Here is a 20589-nt window from a genome sequence, read left to right on the forward strand (position 1 = left end):
CTAATTGGCTATAGTGTTCACAGGGCTACTTAGTATACACAGCGTTTCCTGAATCTTTTTATTTTGCTTTGAGTAGTATCACTTATGTGCTTATGCAGAAAGGAGTCTTTTTTGTTGTTGTTTTCTCTCTTCCCCTCCTTGCTCTATCTCCTCTTTGTTATTAGGAGGTAAGTTGTCATCCGGTTGCACTTGATCACAAAACCTCCAATGGTAAGGTGACAAAAATTTGTTCTTTTTTTTTTTTTTTTTTTTTTTTTTTAAGTGAAGTTGAAAAAGCAGTTTCCTTAGTTCTGGAATATTTTCAATATTCTCAATATTTTGGGAGTACGTAGAAGCTCTTGTAGTACAAGGTGCTGTACAAAGAGTTTGCAGAATGGATGTGATGGTCGATGAAAAGATAAGTGTGAGTTTTTCTTGTTTATCAAACCTAGAAAAATTAAAATGTTAGTTGAAAAATTGCTTGGTGGTAGAAAATAGTCTCAAAATTTTGTAGCTATTAATTTGCAAGTATGCAAAAGAGTGTATTATAAGTTGGCCTGTGTTGTGTGTGTGGAAGTGTGTGACAGTTCTGTAATTATTTGAGAATTAGTGTTTTGCATTTGACAAAACAAGTGAATAGTCCTCTATTATTGAAGTTTGAAAAATATATCAAGACATTTTGCTTTAAATGCTTGTTGTCAAGCTAGTCCTTGAAAAATTCATCATCTTCTCGAGGCAAGAAAATCAGTAAAACTGTAAAGATAGGGACACTTTTCTTCTGTTCTGCCAGATTGCCTGTATTTATTCCTTAATGATAGGGGTTTGTGCCTAAGCTAGAATAAATGGCTTAAAATGTAAGACTTAAACTTTTGCCTTCTCACTTGGAGTTTATTTAGATTCTACCATTCAATATGTGTGAAATACAGTTTAATGGCTGTTGATTGTCTGCATTATTACACGAGGACAATTACTGTAATGACTCTGCAGAACTGTATGTATGTTTCAGTTCTGTTGATTTCTTTCTACATTATAAGGAACCTAAGTAACAAGAAACATGCTAAATTTAATTTAGACCCATTCATGCCATGTAAAGCTGTCAAAGCCATTACAACATCTGTATAAATACGGGCCTCGATCTTCCAACATTTTGCATGGATTCCTAGTCTTTAAAAAAAAAAAATAAATCTCTTTGAAGTTACAGTCTTTGCAGGCTGAAGTTGGCTCAAAACAGGGAAGATTGGAGTAGCTGTGAATGTTTTTAAACTTGAAGGGAAGTTGCGCACATTTGCTATTGTTAAAGGGAAACGTATTAAAGTGGGAGGCAAAAGAGAGTGGAAGGAGTATAGACGCAAAAATCGCTAGCCATATTTTAACGTGTTTTGCAGAAACTTCAGCAAAAGAGAGAAAACATGCCTGAGGAAGTGGGGAAGTTAATTACCTGATACATGTAACGTAGCTGGTTATCACTGTATGAGGGCGGGAGGAGGCGTATAACTGAATTACAAAGGATTCACTAACTGGTGGGAGGAAAGGTTAGTTATTTCTTAGGAGCTTCTACTTCAAGGTACCGTATTCCTTGTTACAGAATTCTGAGATATCTCCGTCTCCCTTTGGAGCCATTCAGACCTTGGGGCGCCTGACTCTAGATCATCAGTCCGTCGTGGAAAAGTCACATTCCAGAGCTGCTCGTTGTAACCTGTCCTGTGATCTTCAGAGTAAAAAGCTTTCTAAGCTCTATTACAAAGTTACAGATAGAACATTGCATAATTAATGTCTTTTCCAAGACAGGCAGGAAGTGTGTCATACTACAGTATTTAACCATAGCTGTACCCTGTAAAAATTGCTTAAATAGAGGTCTTAAGAAATGCACAAAACATTTGTAGCTACGTGAAGAAATTCTCCTAATAATATGCATTACAGAAGTAGTTTTTCCCTTAGAAAATCCACCTAACACCACTTTTTCATATCCTTATTTTTATCTACTGGCTTATAAGGTTCTTTACTGTAAAACAACTCTTCAGACATCTTCCAGTTGACTCCCTGTATGCATCTGCGTGCTTAGGAGATTAGGAATAACTTTTTATTTTTACATTAATTACTCTAATTACTATGTTAAGACGTATTTGAGAACGTGGACCTTAGTTGTTAGAGAAATGAGGACACGCAGAGAAGGAGGTTTGAGTAGGGACTAGCAAGAATATGATGATTAAGTAGAAAGTGTGCAAAGATAAGCTTTTCTTGAGATTTCAGTAATGACTGTGAGCTAGAAAAATGGAGATTAGAGTATTACTGTGGATATCAGATTTCTATTAGCTTCTCGAGACATTAATATTTAGGATAGATGTGAGTGGAAAACTATCTTCAAATAAATGATAAGATATTTAAAGCCTATACATTTGTATTGGGAAATGATTCAGCCTAGTAATGAAAGAACAGAGTAAGGGTTGAATAATTTGACTTTGTTCTCAACAAGATTTTAATGCACTGAAATGAATTCTACTTAGGCTTTTGAAAGACGTGTATGGTACAAACATCAGCAAAACGAGGCTCTGGTTAAACCTAACCTCGTTGCTTCCTCTTAGTTTTGTTCAGCTCACAGCAGCACGTTGTTAATTGCATTTCTGAAAATGCAACGAATGCTATAACGTTAAAGGTTGCTTTCTTGTTTAAGGTGATTAATTATTTAAGAAAAAATGAACAAGTACTTTAACAGTAGCTTTGCAGAGGTTTGTCCTTTCTTTTTGGTGACCGTTCGGAGAAGTGCTGAGCAGGCAGTCTGTAGCCCTTAGGTGCACGGTTGAGAAGAAAGAAAACGTGTGGCTCTTGGTGAGCTGATTCCACAGCTCTTGCACTGTCTTGCTAATGCATTCTAAAAACACAGAAGTGGTCTAAGCTATCTAATTGTTTTATTTTAATGTATTTTTGGTTTAGAATTTTAGTTTTAGCTGGTATACTACCAGCTAAATGAAGTTATTCATACAAATGATATTTAGGAATGGATATTTATGAAACTTTAATTAGGTATCTAATGGTAAGACTTGATGTCCTACAATGGTTTAGAGACTGAAGAGATTGGCATAAGCATCACTAGGCTGGCTTTTTTTTGGTCTTGTCTGGAGATGAGGAAAATACTATAGAGGATAAAGATGCAAAGTGATACAGAATATTGACTGCAACAACGTGCAGTTCTCAGTACGAATATCTGAAATGTATTCCAGATACAGTTCCAAAAAAGGTATGTAATGTGCTTTTTAGCATATGAAATTATGCTAAACTGTATGAAACGTTCCAAGAGCATATTGACTTGTGTGCATTAAAATATGTTTGCTGTTAGCAAATGGGTTGTACACTTAAAGAATGATAGTTAGAAATGCCCCCACTCTATTTCCTTCATAAAGGCTGAAGCTGTAGGAAGGAGGTGACCAAACTTAGTCCAAAGACCTGTTCTTTGTCAGGGATTATTCCTATTTTCAATAGCAATGCGGTACAAAATACAGACGAGTAAAGATTTTCAGTCCACATCCTGTCACAAGAATTAAATTTACTTTTAAAATCTAAGAGAATTGAAGGTTGGAAAACCTCAGGCGTGTTAACAGGCCACTTCTGGAAGCCTGGCCAGCTAAGGGAGCAGCAAAGCCTGGTGGAGGGGGAGTATTAGTAGCATGATTGAAATTCAAATTACATTAGAAAAAATGTTGAATATCTGAACTCAGTCAGCTGCAGAAGCACATAGAAGTCTCACAGTAGCAGATGGAAAAGAGATTCTCAAGTCTTCAGGGTGCTGGAGATACAATTTTTCCAATACATTTTTTCATAATGATGTAATTCTACAGAAACATCCAGGTGAGCAACGTACACACAACTCTTGAGGGCTTGATAGGAAGCGAGGAATTTTAAATTCAGCGCGGAGTAAGCTTAGAAGAGTTCGGCAGTGGCTTCAAAGAGCTTGCGCCTCAAAAAGGAGACAGACCCCTGAAAAGGGGTGAGTGTGAGGGAGGACAAGATGCAATTAAAGTAGGAATTAGTTGTGTCGTGCTACTGTTTTTAGAACATGGTACTGTAGGTGGTATGCTATTCTCAGGCATCGAGCAATTTTATCATTGCCCTGTTGATATATGTTTGATGTGACTGAACCTTCTAGCATGGTTGGGTTCCTTAAAAATCAGATGTTTAATGCGCTCGGGATAGTACAGAAGAATATATCATTTGGGGGGAAAACAAGAAGAATTTGTGTCTGAATCCAAGGTGGTATGGCAGATAGAAAAATGTAGGAAAAATGATTAAACTTGAAATTATTGTTTAGCTACTCAAGTAGAAGGTCAGCCTTTTTTGAAGGGGCTAGTTTTGAACTGGAGAAGAAGGGGTTGAATGTTTCTCTTGCATTTGGCAGTCATTTTGAGAAGTGCCTTAGAGTTTAATGCTGTTTGAATTGTTTGCATGATACAGCGTGGCCCTGCACACCGCCTTGTTGCCAGAACCATCGGCAGGAGGTTTTTCTCCCTGAGGCTACTGAGCGTTTGCACTGGCTTGGGAACGCGTGTGGCTGGTTGCTGCACATCAGCTCATCCACCAGACTTTGTTATAATGTCGGAATCCTTCATTTCTTTGTGCCTCTGCTAATAAATAGCTGTAGGAGTGGTAGTACCGCTCTTCCGTGATGGAGTATCATGAGGAATGATACACTGAAGATTTTGACTCCGATTGCAGTGAATGCCGCCTGAGATGGATGGACCGTGAGGGTAGGAAGCTCACCTTAAAGGATGAGGTAGATTCACGGGACACGTTTTATATGGGATTCAGCAGACAGCAGATCTGTCAGGGGAGGAAACAAGCAGCGTGGTTGTAGGCAAAGGAAAGAAAAGCTCCTGTGACTAAAGTAAGGATGAGCGCTTGAAGAGAAATTTCTAGGTATCCAAACAGAAATCAGCTGAATTTAGGGGTGACTTAAAGGAGAAGGTGCATAATCTTCTGTACACAGGGTAAGCTGGAGTGAAAAATCAAAGGGGTATTAATCAGAAAATGGAGGCATTGCCATAATGGTAGTGTTATAGCCATATTTCTTCACAATTGTTTGCAGTGTGTGGTTTGGGGATGGTTGTTGTTTAAATGGTATTCCTTCACAAACAAGTGGGATATGGGAAAGCTTGCAGTGGTTAGAGGAGCTAATTGACTTCCCCTTGTGCCTAGTGATTAATTTTAGGTATTTTTTCCTAGAAACTGACAGAGCTTGTCTCCTTATGCTTTGAATGAAGACACTTCATGGGGAGCCCCTGACTTTGCTTTCAGAGTTCCTACTACCCTCATCAGAATTGTGACAACTTTTCTGGGCTTAATCCGTAGTGCAGCAGCATACCTGTCTTTATAATGCAGATTTTGGAACAAACTCCAAGACTTTCCCAAGAAGATATTATAAAGAAAGCTCTGTGTGTGTGTGTGTACTGTTTGTAAAGGCCAAAGGACTTTTCTGTACTGATCCCAATTCTGTTACCAATCAGCTTCACAAGAGTTTGACCGAAGGTGACCTGTCAGAGTGGATTAGTTACTGCTTATAAGGCCTTTTGGCAATAGTCATTTTGATAATTAATTCTTAAAAACCCTGGAGAGTGAAATTCAGGGCCCTGATTGACTAGATTACTGGTTTCCAATCCACTTCTGCCACGCCTTGCTGGTGGGACAGAACAGATTGCAGACCTGCGAAGGAAGATCATGTTCAAAAACATGCCAGGCTCGTTACTTCAGTCCTGTGCAGCGAGGGCCTTAAGGGTAGCCTGTGAACAAGGAGTAGATGATTTGGAAATCGTCTTTAGCTTGGGAGCCTTTATTCAGTCCTCCTGAATCACCTGAAAGGGAATATTTTGAAGAATAATGTGGATTTTTAATTCTTGAGGACAGGATTCTGTGACCGAGGGCAAGGCAAAATCAGTAAGGACTCTGTTCCAGATATTTCTAACCTCTCTTTCTTGAGGGATGAGTCTGCTGTCTTGAACAAAAGGTCAGTGTCTCCCTGCAGGGAAGTGAAGTTTAGATAAATGGTACTGCTCAGGGACTGGGGGTACCTTTAAATAAAACCTCTTTAAGTCTTTGAAATCTATATATTTTTTCTTTTTGAGAAGTAAAGCTTTTTTACAATGGAGGAAAGAAAAAAAATCACACACAAAGTTGAAATTATGGAAAGTGAGGAATACCATGTAGAGATGCCACATTAAAAACTGGTGAGGGTTTTGAAGAAATACCACAGGCTTTGATTTGCTCAGGAGCAAAACACATTTTAGGAATAAACGTGTGTTTGGAGATAAGATATAAATCTGACAGCTCAAACCGATGGATAAAGGATTCCTGGTGTATAGTAGTTACCTGTTCTGTTTGACAGTATAAATATCTCCTGTCCACAAACCAAATACAGTTCAATACTGTAGAATTGATGGCAGGTAGGGCAGTTACAACATAACATCCTTCTGTAGGAGCAGCGCTTCACAGGCAACTACTTCTTGCTTTCTAGGATGGGGCAAGATGTCTACTGCTTTATAGGAAACCAGGGAGTAAGATGAATTTGAAAACAAAATCGTTTCAGGTCACCGACAGGGCAGGTAAATAAAACTGTTACAGAATATTGCTGTAGATATTGGAGGAAAACGTGGTGAGTAAACTGGCCAGGGCTCAATAGCAGGCTTAAATGTCTGGCTTAACATGTGGTATTCTAAAAGCCTTTAGATATGTTGCACACGTGGAGCTTGCATTACACAACAGATAATTTTCCATGTGGGGCAGGATAAGCCTCCAGCAAGGGCTTTTTGTCTGAATTGAAGCCAGGAGGTAGATGGATTTGAAAAGAGGAAAGGGAAGGAACGGGTCAAATTAGAATGGATCGAGGTCAGCTGTTGAACACCATCTTTCGGCTTGATTGAGAGCTGAGGCTGGCAGCATTTCCTCGGTTTGGAGCCATTTTGTTAAGATTGGAGAGTAGTAATACCTTTCTAGTGGTAAAAGATACCAAGCACAGGACATTTAGCTTCAGGAAAGAGCGTGCCTTTGAATAATATGTCCTATGTGATGGATTCTTCAGAATATATGGACTCTGTAAACCGAGTATTATATATGACAGTACGCTTTTCCCACAGCAAGTTGAAAAGGTAACTGTGATCAGCACTGAGAATTAATTATACCATCTAGCTTCTCCAGGTGGAAGAGCCTAAGCTCTGAGCTCTGCGATACTGGGAGGATAGAGTACTGGTTCTGCGTGGGCCAGTTCAAGTCTGGCGTGGCTCTCACTGAATCAAAGTGAAGGTGTTGGCTGCTCTGAGGTAGGGCTGTTGATGTCTCTGCGCTCTGCTGCTTGGCCATTGGATTTGGTGGGCTCAGTTAGTTCAGGATATCAGGCACCAAATGGGCGAGTCCTCACTGAACCCTGCACGCGGGGGAGCATCCTGCTGACACAGGCCCCCAGCGAGTCCCACTGTGTGCACTACTATGTACACACAGTAGTGCAGAAGTGCTTTATGGACCCACTATGGCTACTGAATAGCACTGTGCAAATGTAGCTGTGGCCCATCTGAAATAAATTCAGCCAGACCCCAAGAAGCTTCAGCATTAACCCAGTGTTGTTGTCCCATTGCATGGTTGGTGCACAGCCCAGGTGACCGAGAGTTTGCTGTGCTTGTGCTGCCTGTGTTGGTGATTCTATTGGACTTTGCTATTTTTCAGCTTGCTTTCAAATCTGACCCGCTTTCTTGTCATGGGACCGAGTTACCTGCTGTTTCAAACAGGTCAAAATTTTATTTATGTAGATTATTGATGACTGCCAGGTGTGGGATATTATGAAGTTGTCCCAAATGACTTATGAGCAGCAAGGTATTGTGGGGAGCTCTGGGAAAGGGAAATGGCTTGGGGCATAAGTTCCAGATATCATTTGTGTCTAGTGCACTGCTTATATTCTTGAATTGGAATACATGTTTATTTTAAGAATACCAACAAGAACTAGCCCATCCTTCCCAGTAGTAAATATCTGCTGCCTTTGGGAGCATCAGCGTTAAATGCATTTCTGCACACAAATCATATATAGACAGTCCTCTGCAGCCTCTGCAAATACATCTTCTAAAAGTGCAGCAAGATCGAATCCTGTAAAATTAAATGGAGTCACATCCTGCAATAAGAATAGAGTTAAAATAATGACATCCTTGTCAGTTAGATTTAAGGGAATTGTTGAGAAGAAAAAAAAGTGTATTTGAATGTTTGCATTTCTATCTACTGGGGTTTTAAAAAACTATATATATATATTTTAAGGAGATTATAAAATGTATGAGCATTTGTATGCAGCACCTTCAAAATAACATTGGACTGGGATAATAAAACCATGATAGATGGGATTAGAACAGAACCATCAGTAGAAGTATGGTAACTTGTGATGGTGACTTAGAAAGGTGACACTGCCCGAAAAGGAAAACTGCGTGTTGGAGAAGGAGATGCAGAATATTTGGAGCTGGGGTGTTTAGCAGCTTCTTGGAAGCTCGTTAAATCAGTTTTTGTTGCAGTGGTTAGCGCATAAACCTTGAACTTCTTTCCCTGTTGGGAAGAACTGACAGAATTTTGTACGGTGTTCCTGTTAAAACAACTGAAGTGAAATCACTAAATAAAACTGCAAAGTTTCGAGTGGCCAACCATGTGTGTGTGAACAGGTGATACTTAAAGTATTTACGAACATTTCTGCCAGTAGCTCTGGCTTGTTCCGTTGTAAAGCCACTCCCAGGGGGAGGCACAAGCACTGTAATCGTACTGCAGAAGTTTACAGAGCTGCTTTACCTGTTAGCTCAGGTGCTCCTGCATATGCTCAAAAAGCAAACTACCGTAAGTATGTTGATAGTTTAATAGGCAACGGTAACGTTATCTGTATTTACTCCGTTGCAGCTTTTTACAAGGACTCTTAACAGGTTTTGAAATCTGGTAATTTCAATAGGCAACTTTTGGCAAATGATCAAACTCAATTTCCTGCTACAGGAATAGTTTTTCTTATATTTATCTTTCTGCAAGAAACCCTTTCTCTGTATAAGTTCCCTCATGTTTGAATGACATGATCCAGATACCACTAAATCACAAACAATTCCATCGGTTTAAAACTTCATGAGTGAAATTATCTTCTGAAGCCTGTGTGCCTTGCCAGCTGTTGGCTTGCAGTTCAGTAGCCCCTTGTTGAGTCCCTGAGGGGAAAAGAAGGAACATGTGAATGACTAAATCATTGCTGAGATGTGAATTTTTATTTTATTTTATTTTATTTTATTTTATTTTATTTTATTTTATTTTATTTTATTTTATTTTATTTTATTTTTTAAACAAAAACGTTGAACACCTTACTTAAGAAATTTGGAAATAACAAAGTAGTTAACAAATTATAGAACATAGACATAATGGATATTTTTAGTTTCAGAGATAACTGACACCAAATTAAATGTACACTTGACAGATGAGGAACTTTAATACTCTTTGGGCAAAGTAATACCCTCAGTGTGGATGTGCTTCTGCGAGAGAGAGATGCAAAGAGTTGGGCCAAAACTACGTCTCAAGTAACCAGAGGGAAGATGGATGTTTAATCAGGATGAGTATAATAACTCAGTGGAATTTGTTGTCACAACAAAACCACGTAGAACCTCTTGATTTATTTTTATTGCATCTTTCCAAACATTATTCTCTAGGCTTATTTTTTTTTTTGGTCTTTTTTTCTTAATCAACTTCTGTTCCTTGTGATGAAGATCCTTTTTTTTTTTTTTTTGTTTTCTCCGCTATTTCATTTTATGGTATTAGACACTAGATAAACAATGTTCTAAACCTAGGACTTAGTTCTAAGCCTAATTTCCCAGCTGTGCTCTACCAGAAATATTCTAGTTTGCCCTCTGGAATTGAAATTGTTGCAAACTGAGAATTTGTAAATATGAATTTGTAATTTTAAGATTTTTGTTCTGCCTCTTTACTAAATTTCCATGATTGTCATGTTGTTCGCAACCCAGGGCAATATTTAATTCTGTGTGCAGAAATTCACTACTGTCTTACTTCATAAGGAATATATCAGATTATCCTCTCAGGTCACTGTGTAGCAATGGTGGGATTGTCACTAGAAATACTAATTCGCATAGCCCTGTCTCCTGGAGCAGTCTTCCATTCAAGATGGGTGATGAGTTTTGTTTATATATCACAAATGTTTTCTACCCAAACTGGTAAGTTCATGCATCAATTACACCTTGGTTCCTTCCTGTCTTGTTATGAACTGCTATGACAAGCACTTGAAACAGTTCTGGGGCAAGTTTTCTAAACAACATTCTGTGTACTCTGTTCATGTAAACAATTTTTATAGTCCATTGAGTCATTTCAGTGATATTGGACTCAGTATTTTATGTGTTTTCCAAGGTACTACTTGCTGTACTCACCCAAAAAGCATGTGCTCATACATTTGCTGGCTGATATAAACTGTGTAGTTTTCACTAATCTGTTACTGATCTTTTTCTCTCTGTGAGTTAGCATGGGCTCAGTTCGTGAGTGGGTATTTGGTAGCTTAGTCTTTACCCCGAAGTTCTTACATGTTTAAATTTTTCTTAGGTTTTATTTTATCTTTGATTCATTAAGAACTTTCTGTGAAGACTCGTGAAATCTCAACTGTCTTGTACCAACTGCCTTTCCTGCACTTTGTGCACTCTTGTAACTCGGCTCTTTCTCTGTAACCTGAACTACTGCAATCATTACTGAAAATATAACTTGCTAATGGCAGCTCCCTTGATATTTTTTTTTGCTTTTGCACTCAGTACTTCATCTAAGCAACAAGTGCCAGTAAGGTGATCGTGTGGGTTGGGGTCAATAGATGTGCATAACAGCTGATAGCTTCTGTAGATTTAGTAACTGCTTTGTATTTTTAGAGTATGACAGTGCTTTTTAATTTGTGCTTTTTCTATTTAAAAACCAACCAAACAAACAAAGCCACAACACAACTAGCAAAACCCAAGAGCTTTGCAGGGTAAACATTTATTTTGGAGTAGAAATTTGCATCTTCAAAATCTTTCTAGAATTACTGAACCTTTATTTTTGTGTGTCATGATTGGAAATTTCTTAATTACAAAACCTCAAAATAAAGAAAGACGTTTGCATTGGAAAGAATAAAAGCATTTCATTTCATGTTAGAGTTCTCATATCCTATTAGAAAATACAGGAAAAATGAGTCAATTTCAAAATTACTTGCAGCACTGTTACGCTTCCAGGGGCATCATACTGCTGTGCCTCCTCTCCCTTGGTTTTTGGTTTGCATCAAAATTTGGAAAAGAAACCTGTGCTGTGCATTGTGATGGAATGTGGTTGGAAGCTTCTGCTGCCAGCTTTTATTTATGTTCTGACAGCTACATCTTACTGCTGTTATCTGAAGTATATATACTTTTTTTTTTTTTTTTTGTGAAGAACTCAATAAAAACAATATACAACTTAACAGGATTTGTCATTGCCTTCGGTGAATTTGTTTGAGCTGAAACAAGTTTTCCTCTCTAATACCAACAGTGGCTTTAGCTCTCATACCTGAAAGGTCATCTTGTTTGCAGTACGCTCAAAAAAGACCCCTTCATCACTCAAGGGGACTGGGAGAGGATGATAAAGTATTCCCTCTGAAAGCTTCACACTCTGGAGTCTCTGTCTGGATATGACAGCAAGGAGAAGAAGACATGCTGCAAAGTCTTGTCTCTAAATACTTTAAAATAATCATCTCCTTTATTGATAATGCAAATAAATGAATCAAAAGGCTATATTTGGTTTAATTTTGATATGCTGTGTCAAAGAAGTATTAGCAACTACATAAGTTTTAGCAGTATTTCTTTTTATAGTGAATATTAATGTTAATTAATTCAGTGTAGAAAGTCTGAGACAGTTGTAAATTCCAAGCATTATGTTTATATACATTTATATATATGTGCACACAGGAAACCTCGACCTGTCTCTCAGCTGGTTGCACAACAGGTTCCTCAGCAATTCATGCCCCCTGCGCAATCAAAGAAAGAGAAGAAAGACAAAGTAGAAAAGGAAAAAAGTGAAAAGGAAACAACTAGCAAAAAGAACAGTCATAAGAAAACCAGGTAAAAATTTTAAGAAACTTTTTGCAGTATTGGTAAAACATAATTAAAAAAAGAAAATACAAAGATGATCCGTGGTTTTACTGCTTTGTAAGTTCTGTGGCAAACTCTTTGAACAATAAGGATAAATATTTATATCAAAGTTTCATTGTTTTAGGATGGCTATTAAATGAAAAAATAAAACTTGCAGTTTGTAATTTTAACCAGAAGATGGAGACCAGATGAATATAGAGAGGAGTTGGGTATTAAGGGTTTCAGGTGTCTTTTTCACACCATACAAAACCAGGTATGCAAATCATGATCCTAGGATCTGGAAGAAAGAGGGGACCAGAATGACTAGATTTCATGCAGAAAAACTGGGGGGGAAGGGAAGGAAGGATAGAAAGAATCAATACCAGATTGCAGAGAAGTGGGAAGGGAACATAGGTATTGCTTCCTTGCAGAACTTGAAGAAATCTTGAAAGAACTGTAGGGGCTGGAAGGGACCGCAAGAGATCATCGGGTCCATACCCCCTGCCAAAGCAGATTCCCTAGAGCAGGTTGCCCAGGTAGGCATCCAGATGGGCCTTAAATATCTCCAGAGAAGGAGACCCCACAACCTCCCTGGGCAGCCTGTGCCAGTGCTCCATCACCCTCACCATGAAGAAATTATGTTGCATGTTGGTGTGGAACTTCTGGGCTCCATTTTGTGGCCATTGCCCCTTGTCCTGTCCCCACAGACCACTGAAAAGAGGTTGGCCAAATCCCTCTGTCTCCCACACTTAAAGAAAGGCTCAACTGGGGTATAAATGAATGTGAATGTGACAGAGTAAGGTGCTTATGCTACCTAGTGATAAAAATCCCCGTGCTACATCTGGGATGCTGAAGATGGACTCTTGGAACAGAGAACATGAAACATCACGGTACAGACAAGCAGTTGTAAAAATCATTGCTTTTCCTGTAAGAGCAGGAGAAAGGTGCAAAGTGGAAAACAAAAGCAGTACATTTAGCCCCCAAATCATCACAGCCTAAGCATAACGTTACTGCAGCAAGAATGTGGTGCCAGAAAGCTTGGCAGTATACAAGACATGTAGTCTAATCAAAAGTGGGAGGAACTATTGATTTTTTTTTTGGAAGCATTCCAAAGTAGTCCAGCCAAGGAAGATCCTTTGGGATTAGTTATGCAGAGAAGTAGCAGATGCTTCTCTTGTGCCTGAAATAGGATCATCAGGATGAGAAGCAGAGAGAGATTGTGAGTTGAGAGAGAACAGTCTTTAGGATAGTTATGGTTAGGATTAAGGGGACTTAAGACGTTCCAACAGGAAGAATGCATTTCTTTTATTTTTTTTCTTTTTCCAGTACTTAAATTTACTAGCTTACCATACACAGCTAAAGTACTTTGATTATGAAGTATCTGAAGTTAAAATAGTAAGTTTTAATGAGGCTAATTAAATATTATAAATTGAAATATAGATGCTTGAATTGCAATAGTACATTAGAAACACAAAAGGAAGGTAGGGAAAGAGAGAGAACATTTAAAAAAATAAATAAAATAAAAGCCATGGAATGAAATACCAGTATTGAGATTCGCATTAACAATGGCTACTGGATATAATATTTAAGCACTTCACACAGTTCCATTTTTCACAATTAATTCACTAGATAGGATAACAAATTAAGAATGCTTGATGAGTTTAAGCATATTTCTTCAATATCCTTTTGGGAAAGTGATATCTCTTTCTCTCTACTTGAAAATTTGCTGGAAACAGTCATAAAATCCGAATACACACTAAATATGATTAATAAGCTTCAGGAACGTCACATATGCAGGTTGGTAATGCTGAATTTTTTCGCACTGTTCCCATGTTAGAGAGCAGCAGATTTTTCAGTTCTTTTAGATTCTTCCGTCACCCTACTTCAGCCTCGGGGGAACAAGATGTCAAATCCTCTGTCTAGTGGAGGAAAGGCACAAGGTGTTTCAGTTGAAGTGACTGGGAACCAATTCTACTTCAAACAAAGTTGGATGATAGGGTAAAGGTTAGGACTTTGCTGTTAGCACACCTGCTAATGTGATGTCATATTAATTTATTTTATTGCAGCTTGAGCTGGTGAAAGCTGTGGAGTCAGTTAAATGCATAAAGCTCTGCCGTTCGTAACTGCTTGTATAAATTCAGCTGCCTCGTGACAGTTTCCCAGGGTTGTCAAAGGAAAATAGTAAATTGAAAGTACTTCATGCTCATCACTAGCAAAAATATGATGGCAGAACATAAGTCAAACTGTTCTTTTATGGTTCTTTCTGTTGTGAAAAATCAAACAATTGAAAGAATAGATGAAGAGACTTAACCTATCAATGCTGTGTGATTACTGAGCTCTGTGCATATTTTAAATCACAGCATGTGCCAGGGATATCAGAATTATTCTGTGAACACAAAGGACAGTTCAAATAATATACTGGCAGTCTCGGTGAGATTTTTAAATGAAATATACCTGCTGCACGTTAACACTTTTGGAATGCAGGATTTTGTAGCTAAAACTGTTGTTGAATTCAAAAGGCACAGATAAGGTTTTTGTACACTGACATCTTCATTACTGAACACCATTCTCTACCTAGAATTGTTGCTTAAGGCTGCTGCGGAGATGCATCCTTCTCTAGATGAGATTTACGAATTTTTATAGCCAAAATAATGAAAGATGTAATTTAAAAAATAAACACACAAAACTTCACGTGTAACACATTCGTGTTATTGTGCAGTTATAAACAATTAACTTATGAATATTTTATGACCTTATAGAAAGTGGCAAAGGTAATGTGTTATTTTCACCTATTTTAAAGTAAAACCAGGAAATGCTCTAGCATAAACACTTGTGGTACTTTGTCATCTTCTGTGTTACCTGTTCCACAAGGCAGTATTACGCTGATGTTACATGCATATTCTCTGGAGCTTGGAAATGTAGGAGAAAGACAAGATAATGAGATGGTATGTGTGTTTTTAATACCACTATTTGCTTTATTTAGGCCACGATTGAAAAATGTGGATCGAAGTAGTGCTCAGCATTTGGAAGTTACCGTTGGAGATCTGACGGTCATAATTACAGACTTTAAGGAGAAAACTAAGTCACCACCTGCTTCTAGTGCTGCTTCTGCAGATCAACACAGTCAGAGTGGTTCTAGCTCTGACAACACAGAGAGGGGAATGTCCAGGTCATCTTCACCCAGAGGAGAAGCTTCATCGCTGAATGGAGAATCTCATTAAAGTTTATTTCCTCCAGTTTCTTTAGTCTCTTCTCTTTAAAACATGCAAATACATAACTTCTGCCACCTGTTACCACATTTTCATGACAGATTATCCATGCACAATTGGTATGTTTACTGGAACATAATTTATGCAGTTTAAAAAGAAGAAAAAAAAGTGCAGTGGTAGAAATAATTTAAATGCAATCTAAAAATGCTTACAAAGCATTTTCAGACCAACTTTTTAATCTTCGTGTGTAAAGGTGCCATGAAAATGTGGTTTGAATGTTCATATGCAGTGTTATTGGTAAGTCCATTTTCACTTTTAGTTTAGTGAATTCTAACAACTCTTGGAGTCTCTACTATTGGCATGTACTGAATTTAAATTTTTATAACATAGTTCAAGCTGCCTAAATATGTATTATTTGAGAATTGTGAAACATAGTTATATGTATGCAAGTCAAAGATCAACTTAATCAACTATTGCTGCAACAGAATTTTCATAATAATTATCTTCTTAAAAAACACCTGCTGGTACTTGGTGTGGTTAAATAGGAAAAATGTTATTAAATAAAACATTTGTATGAATTTTTGCCAATGTTTGACACATTTTACTAGATTACTGTTAATGAATTATGTTGATGGTTTTACCAATATTTTTTCACACTTAAAACACTTATTGTAATGTTTACAAGCAAAATAGAAAACACATTCTAAACATCAATTGGTTAACTTTACAATTCAGGTGAAGTACTACATTGTCATTGTACACTGGTTTTCTATGTTGTGTAACAAGTATTGAACCTCAGATGACTAAGCATTTGGCAAAAACTAACATTTGGAAGTATGGAAGTTTGGAAAAAGCTTTAAAAATAACTGAAGTGCAGTTCTTATTTCTGCTTAGTGCTGTTTCCTTGCCCCAAATTTACCTAGTGTCATACAGTCAGTTACCATTTCATTACAGAAATATCAGATGTTGCACAAGAATAAGGAAATAATACTTTTTATTTTTTATTATTTTGAATCAACTTCTTTTGATTTGGCCTATTAGAGGATATTATGTCATAAATCATACAAAAAAAAGCCTCAGTATCCTACTTTTATGGCATAAACTGTCAACATTTACGCACTTAGCAATATACTGATACAGAGCAGAACTATCTACAATCCCATCTGGTATTATGTAAAATTACCAATAAAATATTTTTGTGAATACAGATTTTTGCATTTTTGTTTACAGCCAATAAGTGTTTTGATACACACTCATCCAATCCATGTATAGATTTAAATTATAGATTCAGGTTCAGTACAGAAGTCTATTTAGTTCCTTCTAGTGGGGTAGTCCACTTACACTCCTGTGATTCTTTTCTTTTTCTTTCAAAATACGTATTTTTAAGCCCATGTAAAAATTGGATGGACCTTCTTGAATCCAGCCCTAAATTATGACCAACATGTGGTACATCTTTGTAACAGCTAAAGCAATGGATTTTTGTAGCCCCTGACAATTGTGGTGTTTGGTGGTTTCTTGTAGTAATGTATTTTTCTGTTTTTAATGCAGTACTTCTACAGGCACAACAGTACTGTTCTATTTTGTAAGATGCTAGTTGTGAAATACAGTTAGTTGCATAAAATGAAAGTCTGATGTGATATCTGAGAACATACATACCTCATTCCTTGGTGTTGCTGTTTAAACTTTTTAGACATCGAATGTTAATTATAGGCTATTTCAGATGGATAACTACTGACCTGTTTATTATGTATTCTGCTTTATCTTACTAAATAGGATGTCTGTTCATTGCAATTACTTGGCCAAATCTTAGTATCTGTAAAAACAATGCATTTTAAGGTTCTTAAATGTTTTGGGGGCTGGGCTGGTGTTCTGAATAACATACACTAGTTTTTAAAAGAAAAGTACATGCTTCTCAACTTTATTTTTTTATGTTTTATTTTTAGGTGGGACTATTTGCAGAATATACTGATGTAATGGATTACAAGAGAGCTGAAACTGTTTAAAGTAAGCAGTTTAATGATAGAATCTCATTGCAAGATGTTTCATGAAATGTGTTTCTAATTTAAAATGTAATGAATGCTAACACATTTCAGTATTCCTTGCAGACAAATAATAATCTATTACCAGTAGTTCACTAAATGGGAAACTTATTTTCATTTGACTTTATGTGAATAAACCACCCAGCACTGCCAACAAGAGGTCTCTTTGTATCTTCAGAAATAAGTAGCCATTTGGTTTGGAAAGAAAGGAGGATGGAGGGGATTTTACTATGATTCAGCTGTCTCTAGAGAATTATCTCAAAAATATGGTACAAGTATAGTTATTATCAAAAAGAATGAAAAAAAAAGTCTTACGGAAACCACTGTTCTTCATGGGATAAGATGTAGAAAAGCAATTCCAAACCACAGATATTACAGATGCAATGCAAGACAGCTAGGATCTAAAATTTGAGCTGTGGTGGTTCTGAATGAAATACTACATCGCTAGTGTTTACATTACAGTGATGCCAATTTTGGCATTAAACAAAGTGAAGATAATTTTTGTCTGTTTGTGATTAAAGGGATGTGACAATAGTGACAGCAGAGCGGACAACTTCTAAGCAGAATATGGCAATTTGACTCTGTTCATAATGTTCTAATTTAAATGAACTTCACTTTCATAATTTCTAAATAATTTCAACGTGTAGTAGTAATCCTAAGTCCTTTTTCTAACTGTAAATATATTTAAAAGCATCTTTACTCCATTTATAAAAAGTGAAAATTTAATGTTGTAATGTGTTTTGATTAGCTATTTTAATCTGTGACTGTTCTCTCCATAAGAATTGTTATTTGTCAAATTCTATATATGCACCAGTCTAGAATAGCCATACATTTTGGGTTGCTCATGAAATGGTGACCCAACAAAGGCAAGCGTGATAGTGTTCCATGTAAATTAGTTCCCTTATGTGCTGATCATCTAGCTTCAGAAAGGAAAAGGGGAAGGAAATGGGGAAAATGACCTATAATTAATTCACTGATAAAGTGTGTGACAATTCAGTCTTTTATCTTCCTAACTTTACCACTATGTGTACTTTACCATAGGTGGTACATAGAAAGGATACACAGTTGTAGACTGTGATCTTTTAATTTCTTCTGCAGTTAAGTTTGCGTATTGGAAATAAGCAAAAGTTGTTCTACTTAGTAGCAAGTTAAAGTATGCCATATAAAATCTTGATTCTAACAGCAGCGATAGTAAAAACAAACAAACAAAAAACCTCTAAATTTCTTGATCTTAGAAGTCTCAACATTAGGGCTATGACTAAGGTTTTAAACTAATACATATTTCTCTAGATAGCTGATGTTTTGTGGCAGATTGTAAAATCGCAGAAAATGTTTGGGCTTTGTAATTTGAGCACTTTAATTTTTTAATATTATGGATAGCACATTTTTAGGTAGCCATGTAGGACAGAATGCTTATAATTTATTTCCAGCAGTTCTTTAGAGCGGTCATGCAAGTCTTGTAGACTTGACACATGTATGAATCTGCATCTTTGGTTCTTTAATTTTTCTCTCTCCTGTCTCCAAAGCCTGACAGTTTCCCACGTTACGCTGATCGACGATTCTTTTGTTATACAGGAGGAATTTGGCATGGAACTATCTATTATGTACTTCTTTGTATATCCAGGGTTCTTTAACTGTATCTGCATGTTTTTCTCTGTCACATGCCTTTAAGTTGACTCTGCTGCCTATTACACAGAGTCTGGTTATACTTCCCTTCAAATGTCAGAAACAATACAGAAGAGGAGATGCAACTTAATTTAGTTTCTCCTCCAGCAGTAGCAAGTGCTATGCTTGTAAATTTGTCCTGTGCTAACTCAGGAATAAGATAGGTAGGATAAAAAGTTAATGCTGTTTTTGGCTAGTGGACCAGTCAAATATGATGTTTTGCAAACATGTTCTTCTATCTTAATGTTAAGATATGGGTGTGCTGGAAATAGTTTGAGCTTTTGAAGATTTTTCTTACCTGAAATTCTTCCCCGATTTATGTCAAGGCAGGCTCAGTTTGAAGGGGTGTAACCTCACAAATGAGCAAAAGTTGTACCATAAAATCAGTCAAACTGAGGAGAGGTCAGTTGGTTTTCTTTTGTACTGTCAAAATTCTAACAAGAGGAGAAAGAGATTTAAGAGATTTGTCCAAGACAACAATCAGATATTGAGCTTAGTTTTGACATCTAAAGAAAAATCAGTGTTTTAATTAGAATTTACAGGATTTAACTATTAAAATGTACTTCACAAGTTAACCACATATCAATATTTTTTCAGAAATTACTGCAATGTCCTGTGTAGATGGATATGAATGGAGTAAATAGTGCAACAGCAAGTCATGGCTGTACTTCTGCTAGTAAATGGTACTATCCAACAGAAAGTGACTTTCTGAAGACATTGTGCAGGAGGATTGTGATATGCCAATGTACAAAGCCTAGGAGTTCAGGCATACTCCTCTCTACATAAAGTATGCCATTGGTTTCAAACAAGGAAAGAAAATGCACCAAACAGATCAGCTACAGATCCTAGAGTCTTATTAATGCAGGAGCTGTTTACAGTTTCTCTTTAACTGTGTAGGTGAAAAATAATTAAAATGAACCACCGTTGGATAATACTTAATCCCTCTGAAGATGTTTTCCATCTTAATCTTGCCCCTTTTATTATGAGATACTGATAAAAGCCATCTGAAATAGCTTGCTCTGTTCATTGACTCAGAATTGTAAGAGCAGACAGTTCACTGTGCACGGGAAGATTTAGCTTTACTTTTAAGATGCTAAGCATGGAAGATTAAGGGCAGAAGTGTATATGATAGCTCAAGTGAGTATTACTAAGAATAGTCACAATAGATCGCTGTGTCATTTAGGGTTTGTAAAAGGCAATAATCACTCATTTTTGAGTGAAAGAAAATGACCACCAGAAAAGATACTGTTCTGGAAACAATGATTTAAAGAATAGTTCCAAGATGCTATTTATTCTGTCGAGAGCATATCTTAATGGAGGTAGGAATATCCAAGCAAGACGTCCTTCAGGAATATGTTGTCAAGATCTAGACCACTTGGAAAAGTTGCCTGATCCATCTTTAATTACACTGTTCTCCTCATATAAGTATTGATCTTAGTCAAAGTGCATGCAAACTGAACGCTCTCCCGTAAACTTAAAATCTTAAGAAATGTTGCTCTAGACGAATAGGGCTTTAATTTACATTGGAGATACTGAGAAGATGACCGAAGAAAAGATACTAATCTATTTTTTTGCATAACCTGTTAAGCATATGAT

At 36.9% G+C, this 20589-nt stretch overlaps 1 protein-coding gene across 1 annotated transcript in view; it reads left to right on the plus strand.

Annotated features, from left to right (window-relative positions):
* YAF2 (YY1 associated factor 2) overlaps positions 1–19220 on the plus strand; it is a 30711-nt gene extending 11491 nt beyond the window's left edge. Inside the window, exons 3-4 of the mRNA XM_084289981.1 lie at positions 11919–12071; positions 15064–19220. Of these exons, the coding sequence (XP_084146107.1) occupies positions 11919–12071; positions 15064–15301 (391 nt within the window). The 3' untranslated portion in view covers positions 15302–19220. The remainder of the gene's footprint in view (positions 1–11918; positions 12072–15063) is intronic.
* Positions 19221–20589: the final 1369 nt, after the last annotated feature.

The sequence above is a fragment of the Netta rufina genome, assembly GCF_964035555.1.
Source record: "Netta rufina genome assembly, chromosome: 1".
NCBI classification, from domain to species: domain Eukaryota; kingdom Metazoa; phylum Chordata; class Aves; order Anseriformes; family Anatidae; genus Netta; species Netta rufina.